Source organism: Nelumbo nucifera, chromosome 2, assembly GCF_055504915.1.
Source record: "Nelumbo nucifera cultivar China Antique chromosome 2, China Antique-T2T, whole genome shotgun sequence".
Classification (NCBI taxonomy): Eukaryota; Viridiplantae; Streptophyta; class Magnoliopsida; order Proteales; family Nelumbonaceae; genus Nelumbo; species Nelumbo nucifera.
Window position 1 is genome coordinate 112871483 of NC_142650.1, and position 22927 is coordinate 112894409.

The 22927-nt window shown below is 34.3% G+C and overlaps 2 protein-coding genes across 2 annotated transcripts; both read right to left on the reverse strand.

The window, feature by feature from the left end:
• Nucleotides 1-11396: 11396 nt before the first annotated feature.
• Nucleotides 11397-13358, reverse strand: LOC104585886 (uncharacterized). The gene has a single exon (XM_010242907.3). The coding sequence runs from the start codon at nt 13061-13063 to the stop codon at nt 11972-11974; it is 1092 nt and encodes a 363-aa protein (XP_010241209.1). The 5' UTR covers nt 13064-13358; the 3' UTR covers nt 11397-11971.
• A 5432-nt stretch (nt 13359-18790) lies between these two features.
• On the reverse strand, nt 18791-22127 carry LOC148802825 (uncharacterized). Its single transcript, XM_088897998.1, has 4 exons — nt 22037-22127; nt 21289-21615; nt 20588-20985; nt 18791-19855 (listed from the first exon to the last, which is right to left on the reverse strand). Exons 1-4 carry the CDS (start codon nt 22125-22127, stop codon nt 18791-18793), a joined length of 1881 nt encoding a protein of 626 aa, XP_088754124.1.
• Nucleotides 22128-22927: the final 800 nt, after the last annotated feature.

A 22927-nucleotide genomic window follows, 5' to 3' on the forward strand; every position in this document is an offset into this window, starting at 1 on the left:
ACCAAACTCAAAGTGTTCAAGTTTGAAATGGGTTGATTTTCAGTTGTAAGGAAAATGCAAAAATAAGTTTATTTCTTGAAACCCCATTTCCAAAAATCTGTCATTTTTATTATCAAAGGGTATATTTTGAAAATATATATATACCCTTTTGTAAACCCGAGGGTGGTACAAATATTTGAATGAAACCCTAAGGCTGTATTTGGTTGCACTGCAATTTTATTTGTACTAGTATAGATGCATAGGTATGCAAATAAAAAAATGTAAATTCTCATTTAATTTTGTTTTGGATTTTACTTTATTCTGTTTTATGTCTTAATTTATTTCATTTATATTGCAATTAAATAAAATAAGATAAAATTTAAAACAAAAATAGATCAAAATTTACATTCAAATCATTTGCTTTGCAGCCAAACAGCCTAAGGAGAGGCATAAATATAATTTTAAACATTTGACCCAACTCAATCTGATAAATTATCCTAAAGCACCAAGCTAACCCATGTGGTTTCCCTGAGTCTCCGAATAAAGAACTCCTGAATGCTTGACAGGTCCTGACCATATTCTTCTTGGGCTTGACCCAGCAGCTATCCCTTCGTTTTTTCACATTCCATTGTTAGCTGATTTTCCCCACATTCAAATGAGTGGGGCCCCACTTACACAATGGCTAATAATGATGACTTGGTTGGCTAAGTTGCGACACGTGTGGTCTGACTCTTTTGGAAGAGCACACTTGGTTGCATGGGACACATCCCAGGTCCCAGCCCACAAAACAAAGATACAAGATCAAAAGAGAAAAAGGAAAGAACCAAAATGAGTTTTAACCAAATGGGCCCTTGTGTCTCGGGTCTTAGACTAAAAACAGTATAAATCCATATTATAAATGGGTTGCTGTTTTGATCCTTGGGCACTAGAGCAGCAAAACAAAAACCTTCTATTTTTTATTTAATAACTGGTATTGGGGGCCGGTCCAACCAAGTCAATGTCAGTGGTTTTTAAATTATCTAGGTTTTCTCCTCTCCACAAAGCCCAATACAAGAACTTCTGATTAATTATCACTAGAAATCAAATGAAGAATTCACACAAAATCAGTTTTTAAATGAGTTTTTTATTTATTTTTATATGGGTCTTTCCAAAATAAATAAAAAAAAAAACAATAATAGAAGATGTATAAACGAATTACTGCATATGGGAATAGGGACCCACATCAGTGAGACAAACAGGGACAGGGCATGTCGGAAGGCAGTAGGCTCAGCAGTAGAATGTGATAGAAGCAGAGATTGGGGAGACGACAGTGTTCACATTCTCCTTCTTTCTTTCTGAAATATAAGAACGTGGACAGCATCATGGATGGCTTTACTTCTTTTGCTCGTGAATGATGTAAATTTTTAAGCCACTGACTACTGAGACATTCATTCAATGATAAAAACAAGGGGTGGACAAAGGGAGCCCTGAAAGATGTCTGATGTGATAAGCCTTTTTTCTGTATCGCTTCAACCAATTGACTTTTCTTTGTACTTGTTTAATCAAAAAGGAAACGAGGGCAGTTGTTAATTGTGTCTAACACCCCTCTGCCATCCCAATTGTGCCGTGATTTGTGCAGGAATCAGGGACTTGGTTTGTCACAGTAACATTGAGATTAGAGTTGGCATGTGATTCTCATATTGCTAGATAAGTTATATTGTCAATGTTGATAAGACCCAAAACCCATCTATAATAATTGTAAAAATTAGTGCCAAAGAGTGAGAAGGAGATTGGATTTTTGTTTCTAACAAACTTTGAATTTTACAAATAAACCACTTAAGGGCCATTTTTTTTCATCACTGTGAAGGAAAGTTTATTTTAAGTCTAAAAAATAAATTTAGGAAATTACAAGCCACTGGAGATGTTGAAAAATCTATTAGTTAAAAAATAAATTTTATTAACCTTCAAGTAGATTACTTCAAGGTTATATCAAATTTGAGTCATTAAATTAATTATAATCAATTTAATAGTAAATAATTAATAATAATTAAGAGTAACTTGTTACTTAAACACCGACTTAATTAGCTTAACTATTAGTATTCACTTTACTTAATTAACTTGGTATATGTTTGGCATCGATGTTACAGTTGTAGCACTGTTTGATGTGTGGTTTGGAGAACCATTGCTGCCAGGTAGGACGTTTCCTGGAGCAACAATAAATTTTTCTGTTTGGTACCAATGTTCTAGGAAACGTTTTCTGCACTTCTACCCATTATCCACTGCCACATCACTGTCCTGTTGGTAGTAACGAGCTGCAGTTCCAGGAAATGCCAAATTTGGCGTTGCTTCAAGCCATGCCTTCTTGATTTCCAAGGCGTGGCTTAGAGCACCTTTTTCTATGGAAAAACGGTTCCAAACAGAAGGTTGTTTCTTGGAGCACCATTTTTTTCCTACATGGCGCTAATGTAACACCGTTTTCTGGAGCAATAGCAACGGTTTCAAATAGACGCTTACTTTTTTAATTTGCTAAATTAAACTGATTCACTTACTTTTAAAATTAATTAATTTATAGATTTTTTTGCTCAAACAATCCTTCAACTTTGTGAAATGGTTACATTTGACCCAAAAAGATTCAAAAAGGACATTTCACCCTCAAACCATGGTGAAAATGCCATTTTAAGGCCCAAACAAATGATGTTAGAGATGCCATCGACGGTTCCATTAAACAAATAATAAAATATTAAGGCCCATTGATGTGGCACTATTCAAGTTCAAAAAATATTTAAAAAATTACACGTAGGTCCCATATAAAATTAGCACTTGTTCACATGTGACCAAGAATAAAAACCAAATACTGTTTTTATATAATTATTAATTATTAATTATTAATAAAACAAAAAAAAAACAATTTGGCTCTTTCAACTTAAGTAATTTCATGGGAAAAACAAGATTGTTCCACTCATATAAATATTTTGATTTAATTAATAATATATAATTATTAATAAAATAGTAATTATTTTTTATTCTTGTTCAAATGTGTATGTGGAAATTTTAAGTGTAACCTTGTTGTCTTTTCCCCTTGGAATTACTTGGGGACCCACATGTAATTTTTCAAATATTTTTTTTGATTTGAACAATGCCATATCAGCAGGTCTTATTATTTTATTATTTGTCTAAAGGAACTCATCTGCTTTTTTTCCCTTAAAATGACCTTTTAATCATATTTTAAGGGAAAAAATGGCCTTTTCAAAATTTTAGGGTCAAAAGTGGCCTTTTTGCAAAATTTAAGGGTTATAGAGCCAAAAAATCCCTTAATTTACTTAATTAGCTATAACTTAATTTTACTTATTTAGTTTAATTAGCTTAATTTCTTTAATTGTTCTATTTACTTAGCTTAATTTACTTAATCAATTAATTCACTTAATTGCATGGCTATAAAATCGTCATTGACCCAAACAATCAAATTGTTCGACCTCGGAACTAGTCAACTATCTGATTCCATTTTATACTTGGGCAAGAATATTCTAGAAAACACTGATTTGGTCAACGAGCCATTGACCTAGATGGTTGAATCACTAAACTGTTCAACCCGGTAAATGGTTTTTGGGTCACTTTTGTTTTAAATATTTTTTAGTTTTTGAAACATCATGTGTTGACCTATTTGAACTAGCCAATCAAATCACTAACCCAAAAACTGGTGGCGAAAATAATTATGTTTTTAGGTCAGTTTTTAAAATCTTGCTTAATTGGCTTAATACTTATTCAGATATATTAGTTTTGTTTATTTAATTTACTTAATTAACTTAGTTTCCTTAATTAATTTAATTCACTTATTCAATTGCTTAATTTACTTAATTATCTTAATTAGTGTAATTTATTTAATTTACTTAATTTTAGGGTCTAAAGGGGCCTTTTCAAACTTGAGTAGTGCCACATAAGCATAATTTATTATTTTATTCATTGTCAAATGGAATTGTCAAAGGCATCTCTAACATCATCAATTTTTGCCTTAAAGTAGCCTTTTCATCATAGTTTGAAGGCAAAAATGGCCCTTCAAATTCTTTAGGGTCTAAATTGGTTTTTTTTACAAAGTTCAAGGGCTGTTAGAACTAAAAATCCTAAGGAGATTTAGAAAGACCATTCAAATTAATATTGAAAATACTATTAAAGGTCTCACCTCAAGTAGGGGTGCCAATGGGTTAGGTAAATGGTAAACCTAACACAATAAGGTTGGGCTAGAGTCAGGTTTATTAGGGTGTAGGATTGAGTTAGGGTTTTGATTATTCAACCTAAGTTGGGTTCAGGTATAGCTGATCATGCAATGTCGTTCATGATACCCTATACATATAAATGGTATTCTTGTAAATTGGTCTAACTTCTAACCTCTTACCTTAAAGTTTAAGATTGCTTTACATGTTTATTTTGTAATTTTCTTTTCTTTCATTATGGAGAAAGTGATATTGGAACTCATAAACCAAGTTCCAATTTGACTCTTGGGTTTTCAAAATGTATTCATAAAAATATAACTAAAGCATTGCAAGTCTCGAGTTTAACCCCTATAATGTTAGTAGGTTTGGAAATTATATGCTATTAGGGTTGGATTGGGTTTGGGTGGAAACATGGGAAGATTGGGATAGGGCTAAGGAAAATCTGTCAAACCCGACCAATTGACATCCCTAAACTCAAGGCCCATCAATAGAACATACAGCAGATAATCCTGTCAAATTGGACGAAGCCGAGGTGGAAGGATACATGGGATCATGCATCGAAGAGATTTGCAAACAAAAAAAAGTCAGAGGCCTAGGAATGAGGTTCCCAGGAAGGATGGGGTGGTTCTAGTGCAAGCCTAGGAGAACAGTAAGTGAGCAAGAGAAATAGAGTGTTTAGAAAGTTCCAGAGGATTGAAGATCCTTTACCTTAAGGGGAGATGCTTTTAAATAATTGCACCACCCGAACAATGTATTAATATATATATATATATCATTTAATTTTCATCAATGTATTAAAATACTAATATTTAAATTAAAGCTTAAATATTAGAATAAGATGAGCAAAATATCTAAAATAAGAGAAAAATAAATAATACAATAAGACAAATAATAAAGTTAATAAAATTTAATAATCAATTAAAAATATTATTATAATTATAAATAATATTTTGTAATTGTGATTTTAAAATCTATCTCTCTCCATGGGATGTTTTCACTATTAATATTTTGACATTGAAATGTTATTGTGTTCACCGAGTGAACATTGTAGCAAGAAGATGGGTCAAGAACATGATTCTAATGGATTGGATAATTACATAATTCAAAAAGTGATTTCCCTAATTGACTTAGCTACCAATTTGAATAGATCTTGATTAATCTATTTTAGTGTGTTAAAATCTGTTATATAATTTTCTAGAAAGTATATCTTGAAAATAAATATTAAAAATACTATTATTGTTAACATGTTTTTGTTAAAATAGTAATTTCACTATTAATTAAAATTTCAATAAAATATTTGTCTGTGTTATAGTTTTAGAAAATTTATATTAAAAATTCACTAAAATGTTTTCTATAAGTTATGTCAAAGTTTCATTGCTAATATTCTAAAAATATATAGCTCCATTATGACAAACTTAATTTTTTAAAGCATTAAATAGTATATCAAATGCATCAAGACGATGGAGTTCATGGGTGAGGTTATTTGAATACCTAAAAACCATCCAACTTGCTAACTTCAAGTATTAATTCATATTGAACCGAGTTTGATTGGTTTGACCTAGTTATGCAATTTTAAAAACAAAAAGAATTGGATTTGGTTATTTGAATAGCCAAAAGTCGTCCACCCGCTAGCTTAAATTACCAGTTCATACTAAATTGGACTGATTTGGTTAGATTGATTCAACATTGTCAACACCCAATTTTTACTCAATCTCTCTTGTACTCTACCCTTAGACCCAAAAACTTGGAAACATAAGTAGATCAAATTGAGACTTTACAAAGCCAAAAATCCCTCTTTTTACACAATCTACAGGACAAATGAAAACCTCAAGATCAACATCGATGTCCAATTGAGTATGGCCTATAGACTTAGAAACTATAAATTAGTCACACACTCACCAGTCATCACACCAATTTCCTTTCTCATAGCCTTGATTCAACACATTCATTGCCCCAAGATCACTAGGATACAATCAACTAGAGAATCCCACCACAAGTCTACAACAATCAACCTTAAAAGCACCAAAATTCCATTCTTACGACCTTGATTTAGAAAACCTAGATTAACCATTTCTCTTTTAGATCAGAACCATCCACTTGACTCCTCACCTAAATCTGTGCCTATCCGCTAAATTTCATTCTAAAACTCTTTGTTTGACTCATCATCAAGCTTAGATCCTATTTAAGCAAATCTCATTGATTAGAGCTTATCATCCACCATCCCAACTTCTTTTGACTGATCATACCTCATCACTGTATTTAAAAACGCAAAAAAACCTAGCACGTCAAATTTCACAACCAAACTCATCCATTTGACTGTTAAAAAGCTAAGATTCCATTATGGATTGTTTCGTTAAACTTGAACACAATCCAAATATGTCAATCTACACTTATGATCCATCACTTCCATCAGATTCAAGATGTTCAAAAGTGCCTACCCACCAAATTTCATCCCAAAGTTCCCCCATTTGACCCTTCATCAAACAAAGATTCTATTACAATAAATCATATTGATCCAAATTTGTCAGACATAGAGATCCATCATTCTGACCCTATTTGGCTAATCAGACTTCACCACTATATTCAAAGAGTTAAAAAACCCCATCACATCAAATTTCATGGCTAGATTTGCCCGTTTGACTATTAAACTAGGAAAATACCATTTCTACGTGTTAGATTAAATTGTCACCTCATCCATTCAAACCTAAAATCTTAAAAGGGATAAGGATGATGTTAGACCCATTCTTAACTTGTTCAAACACCTGGACCAATGAAATTGAGCTTAATAGACCCACAAAGCCCAAAAAACACAATAATACCCTTACTGAAAATTGAGAAAAGACAAAACCACTTTTAAAAATTCATCAAATTTACATTTTCTACCATTGACAGCCCCAAATACGAGATTGCCATAACAGGCATGCCTAGAGCTCCCACTGGATGCATAAAATCTGTGAAAATCACCCCAAAATCGAAAACAATCTTTCACCAAAGAGGAAAAGTTGATTGATCACCATTTTCTTTGAAAAATCCTTGCTCATTCTCTTGTAAAAGCTTTCTTGAAGCCCAAGCCTTGTTATTGGATGAATTTTAGAACTCTCCCCCTTCCTTTCTCGATAAATACTGATCCAACTCAAGCTTAAGGGAGGGGAGGGGAGAAAACTAGAAAGAGAGGGATCTAAAAGAGAAGAAGAGGAGAAAACGAGCGTTTCCTAACTTCTGTAATGTCTTCATTTTACCTAAAATCCCAAAGTCTTTGAAGATCAAACTTCAAATCTACCCCTCTATTTTCAGTTGCAAGATTTGAAACAAAAAAGCGCACCATCCATCCTGGTATCTCATTTAAACTTCTTTGAACTTATTTCCATAACTAGAAAACACCCATTAAGGTTGTACACGAGAGGTAAGTCTCTCATTCTATTGTTTTTTCTAAGTTTGAACTTGTAAATCTCTATTTTCAACTTAGTTTTAGGTTGCTTGAGGTCCAGAAACCATGGGAAACTTGCATTCTCAGTTTCATCTAAATTGAGAAAAAGAGGAAGAGAGGTGAGGTTCCTAAGGAAATCAATCCTAAGACTTAATAACATCACCTCAAATCAATTGTACGTATGGTTAGGAGTGTTTTCACCTGATTTTTGGAGCTCTGAGCAACCATTTTTGTTGGTGTTTTGTTAGATGTAGAGCCTAGCCAACTCCCATCTTAGAGAGAGGGGTATTTAACGCCTTCCCTCTCCCAATCTTTGGGATCCAAAATCTCTCTCTTAGGTACCTTTCCTGGCGAAGAACGATATCACTATCAAAGCAAGTAAATTGATTTCTGAATCTAAAAATGAGGGCCCATTTCCTCTAAAAAATGGGTGGCGAGTCTATTTCTTTGAGTTGGCCATGAGCTCTCTAGAGCTAACAAACATGATTATGCACTTTTGAAAACAAAAAGAGAAAATAAGGGAATTTTTGACTAAAAATAATTTTGTTAATTATAACATCAAAAAAATCATAAAAAATAAGGGAAGATAATAGAAAGAATTATTAACATTTTTATTACTAGATAAAAAAATTGATAGAATAAGGGAAATTTTCTGAAAAAAAAATAGTAAATAACAAAAAAAATAGAAACTTATTTTTTAATTAATTGATAAAATAAGAGAATTTTTCACTAAAAATAAAAAATTTTTTTAATGAATTAAAATTAATATTTATCAAGAAAATAATAAAAATATAAAGTAACAACAAAATTAAAAATCAATAACTTACTTTACACAAATAACTTATTAATTAAAATAACTTAGAAAAATTAGTTTTATTAACTTACTCTAAAATTAGTTAAATTAATTTTATAAAAAATAAATTTCAAATTATAAATAAAAGTTAACATAATATATTAATAGAATTAGCAAAAATGTTACAAATTTATGAAAACATAATTTAATTAAATTCAATAAAAAAATTAAATTTTAATTTAGCTTAATAAAAAAATAATTCCCCCTCTCCCTAATTACTTCTAGATTTTTTTTTTCATTAAATTTATCAGACAATACATAACTTCAGAATAGTGCTAAGATGGATAGGTTTCAACTTGGATCAACTACCCTAGGACTCCTGTCTCAATGTCGCTTACCAAAACCTATGCATTACATTTAGGAGTAACTAAACAAATAAAATGTAATAAAACTAGTAAATATTAAGATAAGAATAAAAATTAACACAAAATTATCTAACAACATGTAACACAAAAATAGTTTGGATTGGTTAGACTTGTAACCACTTGGCCCGATTAATATTGTCATATTAATGGTATGTTGATGCAATAGGGCTGAAATAAATTGACATAAGGTGGAAGGAGAGAAGTATAGAGAGAGGGAAAGAGAAGAGAAGGGAATCCCAGGGAATCTCCCCAAGGGTCATATGTCATTCTAGGGTTTGTAGGAATCATCACTCCATGCAAGAGAACTTCAATATTCAAATAAGTATTCATTGGCTTCAATAGATGTAGGAATTATCACTACATCTATTTATAGAGTGGCTTTTGTGACTGAGAATACTACATTGTAATTACAAAAATACCATTCCTTGTCTTGTGCATCAAGAAGCACAATAATTTCTACATACTAATGAAAATAAGCTAAAAATTGAAAGATAAGCACTACTAAAATAGAAGAACAAGATGCTATAGCCTAGACCCACTTGGGATTGATCAAAATGACAAAAAATGCCCCTAACCAAGTTAGTCCAGGTTTCAAGAGTCTCCTTCATGACAATTGCCCTTCTTACGAGAATAGGTTTTATAATGTCTGGATTGATGGCACAGGTAAATAAAACTAAAGATGTATGTTAATATTATAGTCAAATTTAATTTTTATGATTTACACCAAAACAAGGAAACTATTCACTTTGTATAGTACTAGTAAATGTGCACACACACATGGTACTTTCAGAAGATGATGATGATAATAATATTTTAGTATTTTTATTAAAACTCATAACAAAGAAAAATGATCAAAGTATGGTGTATTGATGGATTTGTTTTCTTTCAATCCAAAGACCTAACTTCAAGTGTTCTTATAGTTTCTATCTATGTTTTCAACTTTCAATTGAACTAGACAGTTGGATTTATTAGTTTGTCACTTGGTCAAATTTTTTGAATATGTTTTAATCCAAACCAATTTCTTGCAAAATAATTACCGACTTGGTTAACAACCAAATGACTTTACTAGTTAAACCATTAACCTATTTGACTAGGTCAATGGATCGTGGTTAAGATATTAATTCATTTTTGTTTTGTATTTTTAGCAATTTCCATCTTTACTAACAAGAATTCTGATTTTTTTTTCAAATGTATTTTGTTTAATATGAAGAATATATAATATTAATGGCATGCTCAAAATTTTCTATAAATTTTATAAAAATTTCTATATTTTTATTTTTATTATTTAATTTATGACATAATAAAAATTATTTATTTACCATGAGGAAATGTAATTCCACTATATTGTTTTAATGATGTTTTTAACATTGTGGTCAAATCAACTGATTAGATTGACCATTCCATTGCCCGATTCAGGTTTCTAGGTCAAATTACCACTAAACCACATGCTTGTGGTGACCTATCTAATTAAATCATTGAACTATTTGACATGGTTGGTGGGATAATGTGTTAGACATTAATGCTATTTTTTTTCCTAATTTCTATCTAATTTCCATCATTAATGAAAATAATTCATATTTATCACACATTTTTTATATGATGAATATATAATGTTATGGTGTGCCCAAATTTTCTATAAATTTCCACATTTTCTAGAATTTTATGCATTTTATTATTTAATTATAATATCATGTGTTGATTCATTTGACATTGATAATTGAACCACAAACCCACCACTTGGATAGAGAAGCCGTTTTGCTTTTTTAGTTGATTTTAAATTTTGTATTCAATTTCCATCATTAATAAAAATAATTCTTATTTTCACATTTCTTTTTGTTCAATATGCTGAATATATAACAGTAGAAATGTATCAAAAAGCTTTATACAAACCTTATATTTTTCATTGGGTTTCTATGTTTTTTTAATACTTATTACTTAGTTATGACATCATGGATTGATCCCTTTGACTTGAAAGGTTAGATCATTGACATGCCATCTAGATATAAAAATGATTTCATTTTTAGATTGGTCTTGAATTTTGTGTTTCATTTATATCATTAATTAAAATAATTCTTCTTTATCACACTTATTTTTATTTTATATGATCAATATATAATATTATAAATATGTCCAAAATTATTTTGTAATTTTTTTATCATTCTATTTTATTTTTTTTAATTTTTTAATTATATAACATTGATTGATCCATTTGACCTAAAAGGTTGAATCATTAACCTTCCCCCTAGATAAGAAATATGTTTCATTTCCCATCAGTTTTAAATTGTATATTCCAAGTCTACAAAATTTCTTTATTTCTTTTATTTTTTAAATATCTAAGTTTTTATTATTTATTTATGACATCATAGAATTATCCATTTAATTCAAATGGTTGAATTACTTACCCACCACCTAGGTGGAAAATATGATTTCATTTCTAAGTTTATTTTAAAAATATATATTTTTTATTCTATTAATATTATTGTGTATAGATTTATTAGTGAAATTTAATGATGAGAAACAAAATTAACTTAAATGTTTGAAAAAATAAGACTTATTTAATTGCTTTAAATAAAAGACTTGAGAGGTAATTAAATGTACTTAATAGTATTATTTTAATTACATCTTCTACCTTCTCAATGAGGATGAACTGATGAATATATCAGTAGAAAAACTTCCAGAAACTCATATAACGCCAAAGCCACTCCGTAAAAACCCTTACAAACGGGCACCAGCAACCTTATTTCTGGTGTTCTTGATGACTTTTATTTTCGATCCTTCACAAAATAAAAACAGAAAAAAGAAAAAAAAGAAAGAAATGCAAAGGAAACTTCGCTGATATGACAAATTTTTTTTTTTTGGTTTGAAAAAATCATAATTATCGGCGAAAACTCCTTAGAAATCATCACTATTCAATCTATAGCGACAACATTTTGATCTTAATAACAGCAATCATAGATGAACATCGCATAGCTTAATTTATGTGGGACCCTTGAGCTTTCTCACATCGGATGGTCTGGAGACCGATCCGCTTTGATCCTCTCTTGTCATGAGCAAACCTAAGCCGGTCCTTAGGATCATGATGATGAGTGCATTGAAAGAGGACGGGCATCCAAATCCAAATTCAAATCTGCGGCTCTGTGGGCTGGGCTCACCATTAACCTTAATCCGTCTTCTTGTTCATGTTCTTAATAAGTTGGCCCATCTGAAATCTCCAGTACATGAAATAAGCCAAGCCCAGCCCAATCAAAACAAACACCCAAACCGCTTCCTCTTCACTTTCCTTGGCCCACTCCAGTTCTTGTATGCTGAACTCGTCCCTTTCCTCCCCCAAAATGCCCTTGTCCACATGCCCATATATCACATACGCCCTATTGTCCTCCCTAATCGTAACAGAAGTCGGGAACCTCTCCGCATCAAGGGCAATTTCGTCATACACCACGGCTTCTCCCCAACTGTCGTCGCTCTTGAGCAACCACGCCTTATGCTGCGAAACCACCACCGCAACGCCGTCACTTCTAACGGCGATCCCGTCCGCTGCCGTCAAGTCCTTTCTCAGCAACACCAGCCTTGCCGTCCCGTCGTCGGCGTTCACCTTGAACATCTTTCCGGTGTTGCTCTGTACTACGAGAAGATAACCCTTGCTGAGGTAAGCAATTCCGTTGAGGCCGCAGAAGCTGTAGGGCTGATCGCGGTCCACTTGTTGAGAGGTGTACAAAGGGGATCTGGAGAAGATGGACGGTTCTCCGTTCACGCTGACCTTCCAGATGAAGTTTCCAGCAGAATTGGTGACATACGCGTTGCCCTTATAGTCGACGGCGACGGCGTTAGCGATCTGGCGATCGGAGGAGGCGGGGTTAGTGAGGGGTGCGAGGAAGATACGTTTGCGGGAGCGGAGGTCGTAGGCGGCGAGAGCGTTGTAGTCGGGGAAAGGTTCTATGGCGTGGATAGTGGCGAGAAGACGGCGGTGGACGGAGTCTACGGCGAGGCCAACGAAGGCGACGTTAGGGGGAAGCTCGGTGTCGGAGATTAGGGATTCAACGACGCCGGCGTCGGAGACAGCGTTTATGGAGCGGTGATTAAAGGAACCAACAACAAAGTGTTGGGCGGCTGGATCCCATGCGACGCCTTCGGGGAAGAGATTCGGCGATTGGAAATTGATGACGTGGCGTTTTCTGGCGAGGACGGAGGTAGCTGCTGCAATTAGGAGGAGGAGGAGGAAGAAGAAGGATGTTTTGGATGAAACGGAATGCATGATTGCGTTCGTTCGATGCTCTGGAGCTGAGGCTGGTTGACGATGGGGATTATGCGAAAGATAAAAACCCTAACCCCTAAGAGGAAGTAATTTAAAGGACAACGTAATCATGCGAGACTGCCCCTGATATCCGTTAGATTGGAATGATTATATTAGAATTTTGAAACACTGATGTCAATGGATTCTTGGCCAAGAAGCTGATTTGAAATTCTTATAGTCTATGGATTGCTTGCTAAGAAACAAGAGAATGAGGAAAACAAAACTCAGGCCTAGGGGCTGTGAATGTGATTTTGCCTAACAATTGCTTTTTGCCTTGCAAAATGCACGTATTCATTTTTGGGGTTCATATCTTTTCGATATCATATCATTAATGCTGATGCGGGTTAATGCCGGAACCGAACCGTGAACCTTTTCTTAACCGAGTCGGTAGGTTTTTGAAAAATCGTTAACCGAAATCGAACCGAAGTCAATTGATTAACTGGTTGTTCGGTTCGTTGAATTTTTGGTTTTTTTTTTTTTATAATATATTATAAAAACATAATAAAAAATTATAAATAATAAATAATATATCATATATTATAAATATATATTTATATATAATATATATTTATTAATTTATATATATATATATATATATATATATATATATATATATATATATATATATATATATATATATATGCATATATGTATATTGGTCGGTTTGATTAACCACCGATTTTATAAACTGAATTGATATTTTTGATTTTTTGAAACACCGCACTAAAACTAAACTGACTGATTCGGTTAACCGATTTTTTAATTCAGTTTTGATCGATTTTTTCGATCAATTTGATTTTTCTGATTTTTTTGCTCACCCCTAAAAAATCCTCACTCAACCAAATAATTTGTGGGTGAGAATTGTAAAACAAAAATTCCCGAGGAGAGAAATTTTTGGATGGTAAAATCGAAGAATTCTTCCTAGGCTTGGAGAGGTGCCCTGGAAATGCAGAGATATCATGAAAATCAGGGATAGGGAATGGGAAATCGATCATGTTTTGGGATGATAATTGAGTAGGAGACAACTCCATTAGGAATACTACAATTTGTAATGAGGAAAATCAAGATTCATTGGTAAGTGAGTTCACTGACCATCGGAATAAATTGGAATAAAACTAAAATTTTTGAAAAAGTTCCTTCCATTCAAGATAAAGAGGATATCATGGTTTGGAAACCCGACGCAAAGGGGGTATTTACAGTTAATTCAACTTATAAATTTTTGGAAATGATAGAGGGAAATTCCAGTACGAACAGTGCACCATATCAATAATGTTTGAATTGATATGGTGCATCGCAGTGCACCATATCAATAATGTTTCTTATCTACTTTAAACGAACCCTAAACTCTCTTCTTCATACTTTGTTCTATATGTTTACATTTGTCTAGAATTTATATTTATATTTATGTTTATGTTTATGTTTATATATATATATATATTTTCTGTTTTTTTCATGCAATTCATTTAATTTTGCTGACTTTCATGCTTTGTTCTATACTTTTACATTTATATAGAATTTATATCTATATTTATATTTATATTTATATAAAAAAATATTTATATTAATGTATGATTTTTTTTGGCTTTTTTCCATGTAATTTTCAGATTTTTTTTTCCATTTTTCTCATGATTTCTTGAATTTCTTTTTTTTTAATAGTCTGTTCAACAATTGGGACCATAGGATGAAATAGGTATTTTTTCCATCGTTGGATGTAAGATAATATTTACATAGTAGAAGCATTGGATAATAGGTATCAATGCAGAAAACGTTTCCTGGAGCATTGGTACCAAACAAAAAAGTGGTTGTTGTTCCAGGAATAGTCCTACCTAGCAGCAATGGTTCCAAAAAAAAAAAAAAAAAAGTCACGTTTTTCTGAGAAAACGGTGCTCCAAGCCACACATCAGCAGCCATTTTCTTAGAAATGCTGCAACTGCAGCATCAATGCCAAATATATACTAAGAAATTAAGTTTGGGCTACTCTGGGTGCCAATAGGATCCGATCAGAGATATCCAATATATGTTACATATATATATATATGTATATATATGTACATGTTATTTATTTTTATATTTATCCAATTGATCGACGTAACATACTACTGCTGTGAAGGATGAGGGATAACACATGTTTGACGGACAGTAGCGATGTAGCGTCAGCTTGAATTTGTGGCCAATGGAATCGCATCGGCATTGCTCTTTCTTTTTCTTATGGCTGAGTTTGGAAGGAGTACAAATACAAATATGTAGAGTGCAAAACTTTATATTTTTTATATATTTACATTATACATATTTATATTTTTGTTCTTTCCAAACTGAGACTATATAATAAAATAAATTTTCGAATGATAAGCTAAGTTGCATAGCTCGTGGCCTTCTGTTCGGAGAGCGATTACAGACTTTACAGTTACAGTCATCTCAAAGAAAGTATGTGGGCTTCTTGGAGGCTATCTCCTTGTTATGCTTGCAGGACATGTAATGGGTTGTGTTGTAGAGCCGATGGTCTTCCAAGTAATAATACTGACGAGAAGAAGAAAGTTGTCGTCGTCAGTTTTGATTGGGCTGGCCTAGCCGCTGCTCACCACCACTGCAAGCAGGTCTCTCTCCTAAGCCCATCATATGTTCTGTGTTTGGTTTCGAGTTTTGAAAATCGTTGGATGAATTTTAGCAAGTTGTTTTCAGGGTTTTGATGTGACCCTCCTTGAAGTTGGAAAGTCTTCTAGATCTAAGAACATGTTTGCTAGCTATGGAGATGTAGGCATCCATAGTAACAATGCATGTTTACTCTGTGGCGGCGGTAACTAGAGCTTACACCCCAAGGATTAACAGTGATGATAGCTTTGGGTGTGAATCACATTCGAGTCCTATGAACAATACATGTTTACTGTTTTCTCTGTTCGTGTATCGGGAGGTCGGGAAAGATGAACAGTGTTTTATTCTCAAATATCTGAATAGTTATTATAAGGGTAGTGGGGATTAAAAAGTATTGCAACGACTGACTTTTCATCTTTTTGGATGAATGGCTAACGGAAGAGGGTCTTTGTCTCATGGTCATAGTACAGGGGGTCTTTGTCACAGACCCCACAGTACAAGGGGTCTTTGTAATTTACCCTATTATTAAACTGGGGTGGAAAATCCTCACTCCACCAACTAATTTGTGGGTGAGAGTTGTTAAACAAAAATACCCGAGTGAGTTTTTGGATGGTAAAATGGAAGAAGAATGGAAAATCGGTCATGTTTTGGGATGATAATTGGGTAGGAGACAATTCCATTGTAACAAGGAAAACCAAGATTCATTGGTAAGTGAGTTCATTGACCATCAGAATAATTGGAATAAAACTAAAATTTTTGAAAAAGTTCCTTCATCATTATGGAATGGGAAAATCTATGATGCAGAAAAGATATGATATGGTAAGAGTTTTGACCAATCAAAACCCATTCATGAATTTTGATAAATAATACCTTATTTGTTATCACATTTGTGATTTCAGATTATTGTTCACTTGATTTTTCGATATATGGAATAAAATTAGAGCTATTCCCATCACATTCAAGTTAAAGAGGATATAGCATGGAATAAAACCCAACCCAAAGGGGGTATTTACAGTTAATTCAACTTATAAATTATTGGAAATGAGAAAGGGAAATTTTAATATGAACATTTAGGTTGTGTTTGGTTTGAAGGAAAAGGTAGAGAAAGGAAGGGAAATGTAGGAAAACCTTTAGTTGTACATAGTGAGTCAAGTTTTTTTATGTATCTTATGCTTTGTAACAAACTACTATCAAGGAAGAGACTAAGAAATTGGTGTATGATTGGTGATGCCAACAGCCTATTTTGCAATGAGGAGGAAGATGTGAAACACTTTTTCCTTCACCATATTGAAGGAAATCAAGTTTGGGCTACTCTCAATGATGATAGGGGTGCAAATGGATCAGATCATGATCCGACCCGATTTGATCCTATTTGGTTGAATTCGGATCACCCTTATTCAGATCTTCGGATCATATAATAGGAGAATCACCCCTATCCGGTCCAATATATGTTATATATTTATAAATATATATAATACATATATATGTTATTTATTTATATATAAATATTTTTTATATTATATTTTTATAAATTTGTTATATTATTTGTTTTTTTATAAAAGATATGTATATATATGATGAAAATAATTAAAAAAGACTTGTACTATTTTGTTTTTATTTTATTCAAATTAGTATATTTTATTTCTCTTCTAATAACTTATTAATTAAAAAAATAAGTCGGATCAGATCAAATCCAAAGATCCAACTTAATAATATGATTCAAATTCAAATCTAGTCCGTTAAGATCTTCAGATTGAATTCAACATGAACAATGTCAAATCGAATTCAAATATACCATGATTCAAATTCAATCCGATCCATTTGCATCCCTACTCAATTGACAAAGTTTAGGTGAAAGAGAAAGATAATGGGAGAAAGTTTTTGTGTCATACCAGCCAACGATTACAAGCAACATATATACAAAGTTCCCCCGCAATAATATCGGCTAACAACTAGGAAACAAATCATTGACTCCTATAATTATGGTAACTAAAACCAAATTTACAGCTATCCTAAATTGGCACAAAGATTATATCCTAAAATATACATGAAGATATACGATGAATCTCAATACCCCCCTCAAGTTGATGCATGCAAATGGGAAATGCCCAACTTGCAAAGAAAATGTTTGAATTGTTGCTTGCCCAAAGCCTTTGTAAATATATCAACAAGCTGCTCGGAGGTTCGGACATAGGAGGGCCATATGTTCCCATTCTGAATCTCACCACGAACGAAGTGACAATCCACTTCAATGTGTTTCGTTCTCTTATGGAAGACCGGATTCGTGGCAATATGCAAAGCTGCCTGACTATCACAGTATAATCTCATAGGATCAGGATGATCAACTCCCAATGAGTACAACAACCCTTTCAACCATTTCAATTCACATGCAGTTGTTTCCATAGACCTGTATTCTGCCTCAATCGATGATCTGGACACTATATGCTACTTCTTCGTCTTCCACGAAATTGGTGCTTGTCCCAATAAAACAAAATATCCAATGGGAGAATGTCGTGTCAATGGACAACTGGCCCAGTCAGAATCACAATAAGCATACAATCGAAGATCACTGTCAGCTGGAAGGAAAATTCTCTGTCCCGGATTACCTTTCAAATATCGCACTAGACGTAAAGCCACCTCCCAATGCTCTTCGCGGGGAGTCTGCATAAATTGAGCGAGCACATGCACACAACAGGACAACTCAGGATGGGTGATGGTCAAGTAAATCAAATGACCCACTAGTCGCCTGCAACTCTCTGGTTTTATCATCAAAGGACCATTTGCCAGTGCTAATTTATGATTTTGTTCTAAGAGAAGACCAGCTGGCTTAGCTCCTAACAATCCAATTTCTGATATGATATCTAAAGCATACTTCCGCTGACAAAGAAAAATACCTTCATGGTTTCTCGCGACCTCCACTCCTAAAAAATATTTCAAAACTCCCAAGTCCTTCATGTGGAAGCATTGACTCAGATACTTCTTGAATTTCCAAATGGCATCGCCATTATTTCCAGAGATGACAAGATCGTCCATGTAAACCAAAATATTTAACTGTACTTGTCTACATCGAAGCGTAAACAAAGAGTAGTCAGATTGCGACTAGGTAAAACCATACTGTTTCAAAGCTGTCATCAGTTTAGCAAACCAGCAACGAGGGGCCTGTTTCAATCCATAGAGCAACTTTCGTAGCTTGCACACCTTTCCTGGCAATCTCAAAGCAAATCCAAGAGGCATCTTCATATAGACCTCTTCTTGTAGATTTCCATGAAGAAATGCGTTCTGTACATCCATCTGATGCAATTCCCAGTTTTTAGCTGCAACAACTGCAAGGAAAGCACAAACTGTAACCATCTTTGCAACAGGTGCAAATGTTTCATTATAGTCTATCCCTTCAACCTGTTTGTTTCCGAATATCACCAAACGTGCCTTGTACCGCTCTATTGTGCCGTCTGAGTTGTATTTTATCTTGTAGACCCATTTACTTTCGAGAGCCTTTTTCCCTGGTGGCAAGTCCTCCACTCTCCAGGTTCTATTATTTTCTAATGCTTCAATTTCCTTTTTCATTGCTTCTCTCCAACGAGGGTCCTTGACAGCCTCTGAATAATATTGTGGCTCATGACCGGCTGTGACAGCTGCTAAGAAAGAGCGATGTCGCAAAGAAAATTTATCACAATTCACATAATGTGTTATGGGATAGGGAGTACCTGAGGAGTGAGATTGGTGAGATAAACTAGTAGAAGGGCTTAGACTTTGGTTGGAACACCATGCTGTGTGTATGACGTAATCCTTGAGACGAGTGGAAGGTTGCTTCACTCTATGACCTCGTCCAAGTTGTTCATTCCCTGTATTCGTTTCTATCATAGAACCCTCCCTTACGTCATGCTCCACTTCATCCTGTTCATCATTTCCACAACTATCCCCATTGCTACAACCTAGCTCTGCCAGTCTTATATCCATGGCCTCACAAGTACTACCATCCCTTCCTCTTTTACTTTCACATTCTTCCTCGTCATACACTTCATTCTCCACCTGGGTATAATCGAGATGACTATCATTGTGTTCGACTTTTTCATCATCAACAGCATACGGAAACTCAGTTTTTGAAAACACCACATCCCTTGAAACAAAGTATTCATTATTCTTCAAGTCATAAACTCTCCACCCCTTCTTGCAAAATGGATATCCCACAAAGACACAATGTCTGGCTCTACTAGAAAACTAATCCCTGGTACGATTTAAGTTTCGTGCATAACACAGACACCCAAACGTTCGTTTATGTTTGTAGCTAGGTTTCTGCCCATACAACATCTCATATGGTGATTTTCCCAAAAGAAGAGTGGAGGGGGTCCTGTTGATCAAATATCCAACTGTCATAACACATTCTCCCCAAAACTCAATAGGGAGATTAGCCTGAAATCTAAGAGCTCTGGCAACATTCAGTATATGTCTATGTTTTCTCTTGACACGTCCATTCTGCTGCGGTGTTCCAACACATGCGGTCTGATGTATTATACATTGCTCAGAAAATTATTTTTTCAAGCATGTAAACTCAGTACCATTGTCACTTCTAACCATCTTTACCAATTTATCATATTGGCGTTCAACCATAGTGAAGAAATTACGTAAAGTTTTGCCCACTTCACTTTTGTCATTAAGCAAGAAAATCCAAACGGCTCTTGAGAAATCATCAACAATAGTAAAAAAATATGTGGCACCACAAGACGCACGTACAAAGTAAGGACCCCATAAATCACAATGAATCAATTCAAAAATTTCTTTAGCATTATTTTCACTAGAATCAAACGCACCTCTTGTCTGTTTGGCTCTTAGACAAACATCACAAATTTTATTTCCACTCCCACATCTAATGTTCAAATCAGAAAGAAATTTAATTACTTTCTTGGAGGGATGACCCATTCTCTTGTGCCATAACTCATATGAAGCTTCAACCTTTGCCTTGTGAGCCTTGCTTGAGCCCGCGCCCTTGAAGTAGTAAAGCCCTTTGCGTAGTTCACCCGCACCAATCACCATCTTTGAAGTGCGGTCCCGTATAACACAAAATTTATTAGTTAATTGGATATTACAATTCGACCCAAATTGCGACACAAATATCAGGTTACAATTCAAACGAGGAACATAAAGTACATTAGTAAGCTTCATGTGTTTATTTAAAATGACTATCCCTTTCTTTATTGCCATGACATGCTTTCCATTGGGCAATCCAACCGGACGACCACTCACAGTCTTGATATCATGCAAGTGGCTCAAGTCGCTGGTCATATGGTGTGACACTCCTGTATCAATTATCCAATTCATACCAGTCAACTTCTAATTTGTGCTGGGTTTGCAAGAATTCAAGAGATTAAGAAATGTGGTCCACTATTCATTAGTCAACCCACTGAATGCTGCACGATCTCCCTCTGCCACGTGGATTGGTTCAGAAGTTTTCCCTACCGCCTGTGCAGCATTCGCTCTCTGTACGCCTCCACGTCCACGACCAGTTTTGCCTTGCACTCCTCGGCCTCATGTTTTCCCATTTCTAGTAGATCTTGGTCGGTCTCCCCACTAGTCCGGGTAGCCGATGAGTTGAAAACAACTCTCAGCTTCATGCCTTGTTCGTCCACAATTCGTGCACACTCCAGATTTTTCTTTTGTGTCATATCCCGTTCTTTTTGCTCCAACTTGCGCCTGCACAACAAAGCTCATTGCCTCCCTTTTTTCTTCTTTGCCACGGGTCATGGTTCTCAGGCGCTCCTCTTGTATCACCATGGCATAGGCTTTGTTCAAGCTCGGTAGCGGATCGGTGCCCAGAATATTGGAACGCACTGTTCCATACACTACGTCGTCCAAGCCCATCAGAAATTGATGGACTCTTTCTTCCTCTCGTCTCTTCTCCAGCTTCGTAGTGATGTTACAGTTGCAACCTGCACAAACACACGTCGAGATTTGCTCAGAATTAGCAAGCTCTTCCCATATTTGTTTCAATTTTCCATAATGTCACGATTAGGAGACTAGCCTGTTTGCTGTTCGCGAGATCCGCTTTGTGTTGTTGAATTCTTGGTCCATTGCCCACTGAAAAACTCTCTTTGATGTCCCACAAATCTTTCACAACCTCCATATACGTGATTGTAGAACACAGGCTTGGCTCTATCGTGTTGAGAATCCACGAAACCAACATCGAGTTTACGGTCCACTAGTCTTTCAATTCTAGTGAATCATTAGCGGGCTGAAATATAGTCTCATCGATAAATCCAATTTTCTTCTTAGCTCAGAGTGCCATCCGCATTGCTCGAGTCCATTCTTCGTAATTGTCTCCTTCCAATTGAACTTGGGTAATTATATTACCCGGATTGTCATTGGCAGTCAAGTAGTATGGTGAGGCCACCTTCTTGCTTCCGCCCTCACCTTCATTCTTCTTCTCTTTTTCATCCGCCATTATCAATCAACTAGAGCTTGAAAATGGCTCTGATACCATGACAAAGTTTAGGTGAAAGAGAGATAATGGGAGAAAGTTTTTGTGTCATACCAGCCAACGATTACAAGCAACATATATACAAAGTTCCCCTGCAATAATATCGACTAACAACTAGGAAACAAATCACCGACTCCTATAATTATGGTAACTAAAACAAAATTTACAGCTATCCTAAACTGGCACAAAGATTATATCCTAAAATATACATGAAGATATACGATGAATCTCAATATCAATGATAACATGTCTATCTGGTCCCTTCTCTGAATGAAGACATAAAAGATTGGTGGGATAGAGTAGATGTGTATGGATCTAAAGTAAAGAATGACGCTCCAACTAATATTGCAAGTATCACTTTATGGAACATTTGGAAAAGGCGTAATGAAAAGGTATTTAAAAACCGAGCCATTCCAATCGGGACTGTAGTGGGTAAAACCATATTTGAGTAATTACAATCACATCCCCTGATAGATTGGTGTCTGCAGGTCATTCGATAGAGATCTCCAACTCATATCTGTTTGATCTTACTCCTAGTAATATTTGTTTTCGGGATGCTTGGAGCCATTGTACCAAGCGCCAGTCTACTTTTTAATGTATTTTCTAAAATATAAAAAAAAGATTTTACTAAAATCTATCTATAGTTTGTGTTTTATTAAAATAACTACTACTCATTTATTTAGGGTAAATTGCTGAAACCTCTCTTGAAGTTTATGGTAATTGTTGAAATCTCTCTTGAAGTTTATGATAATTGTTGAAATCTT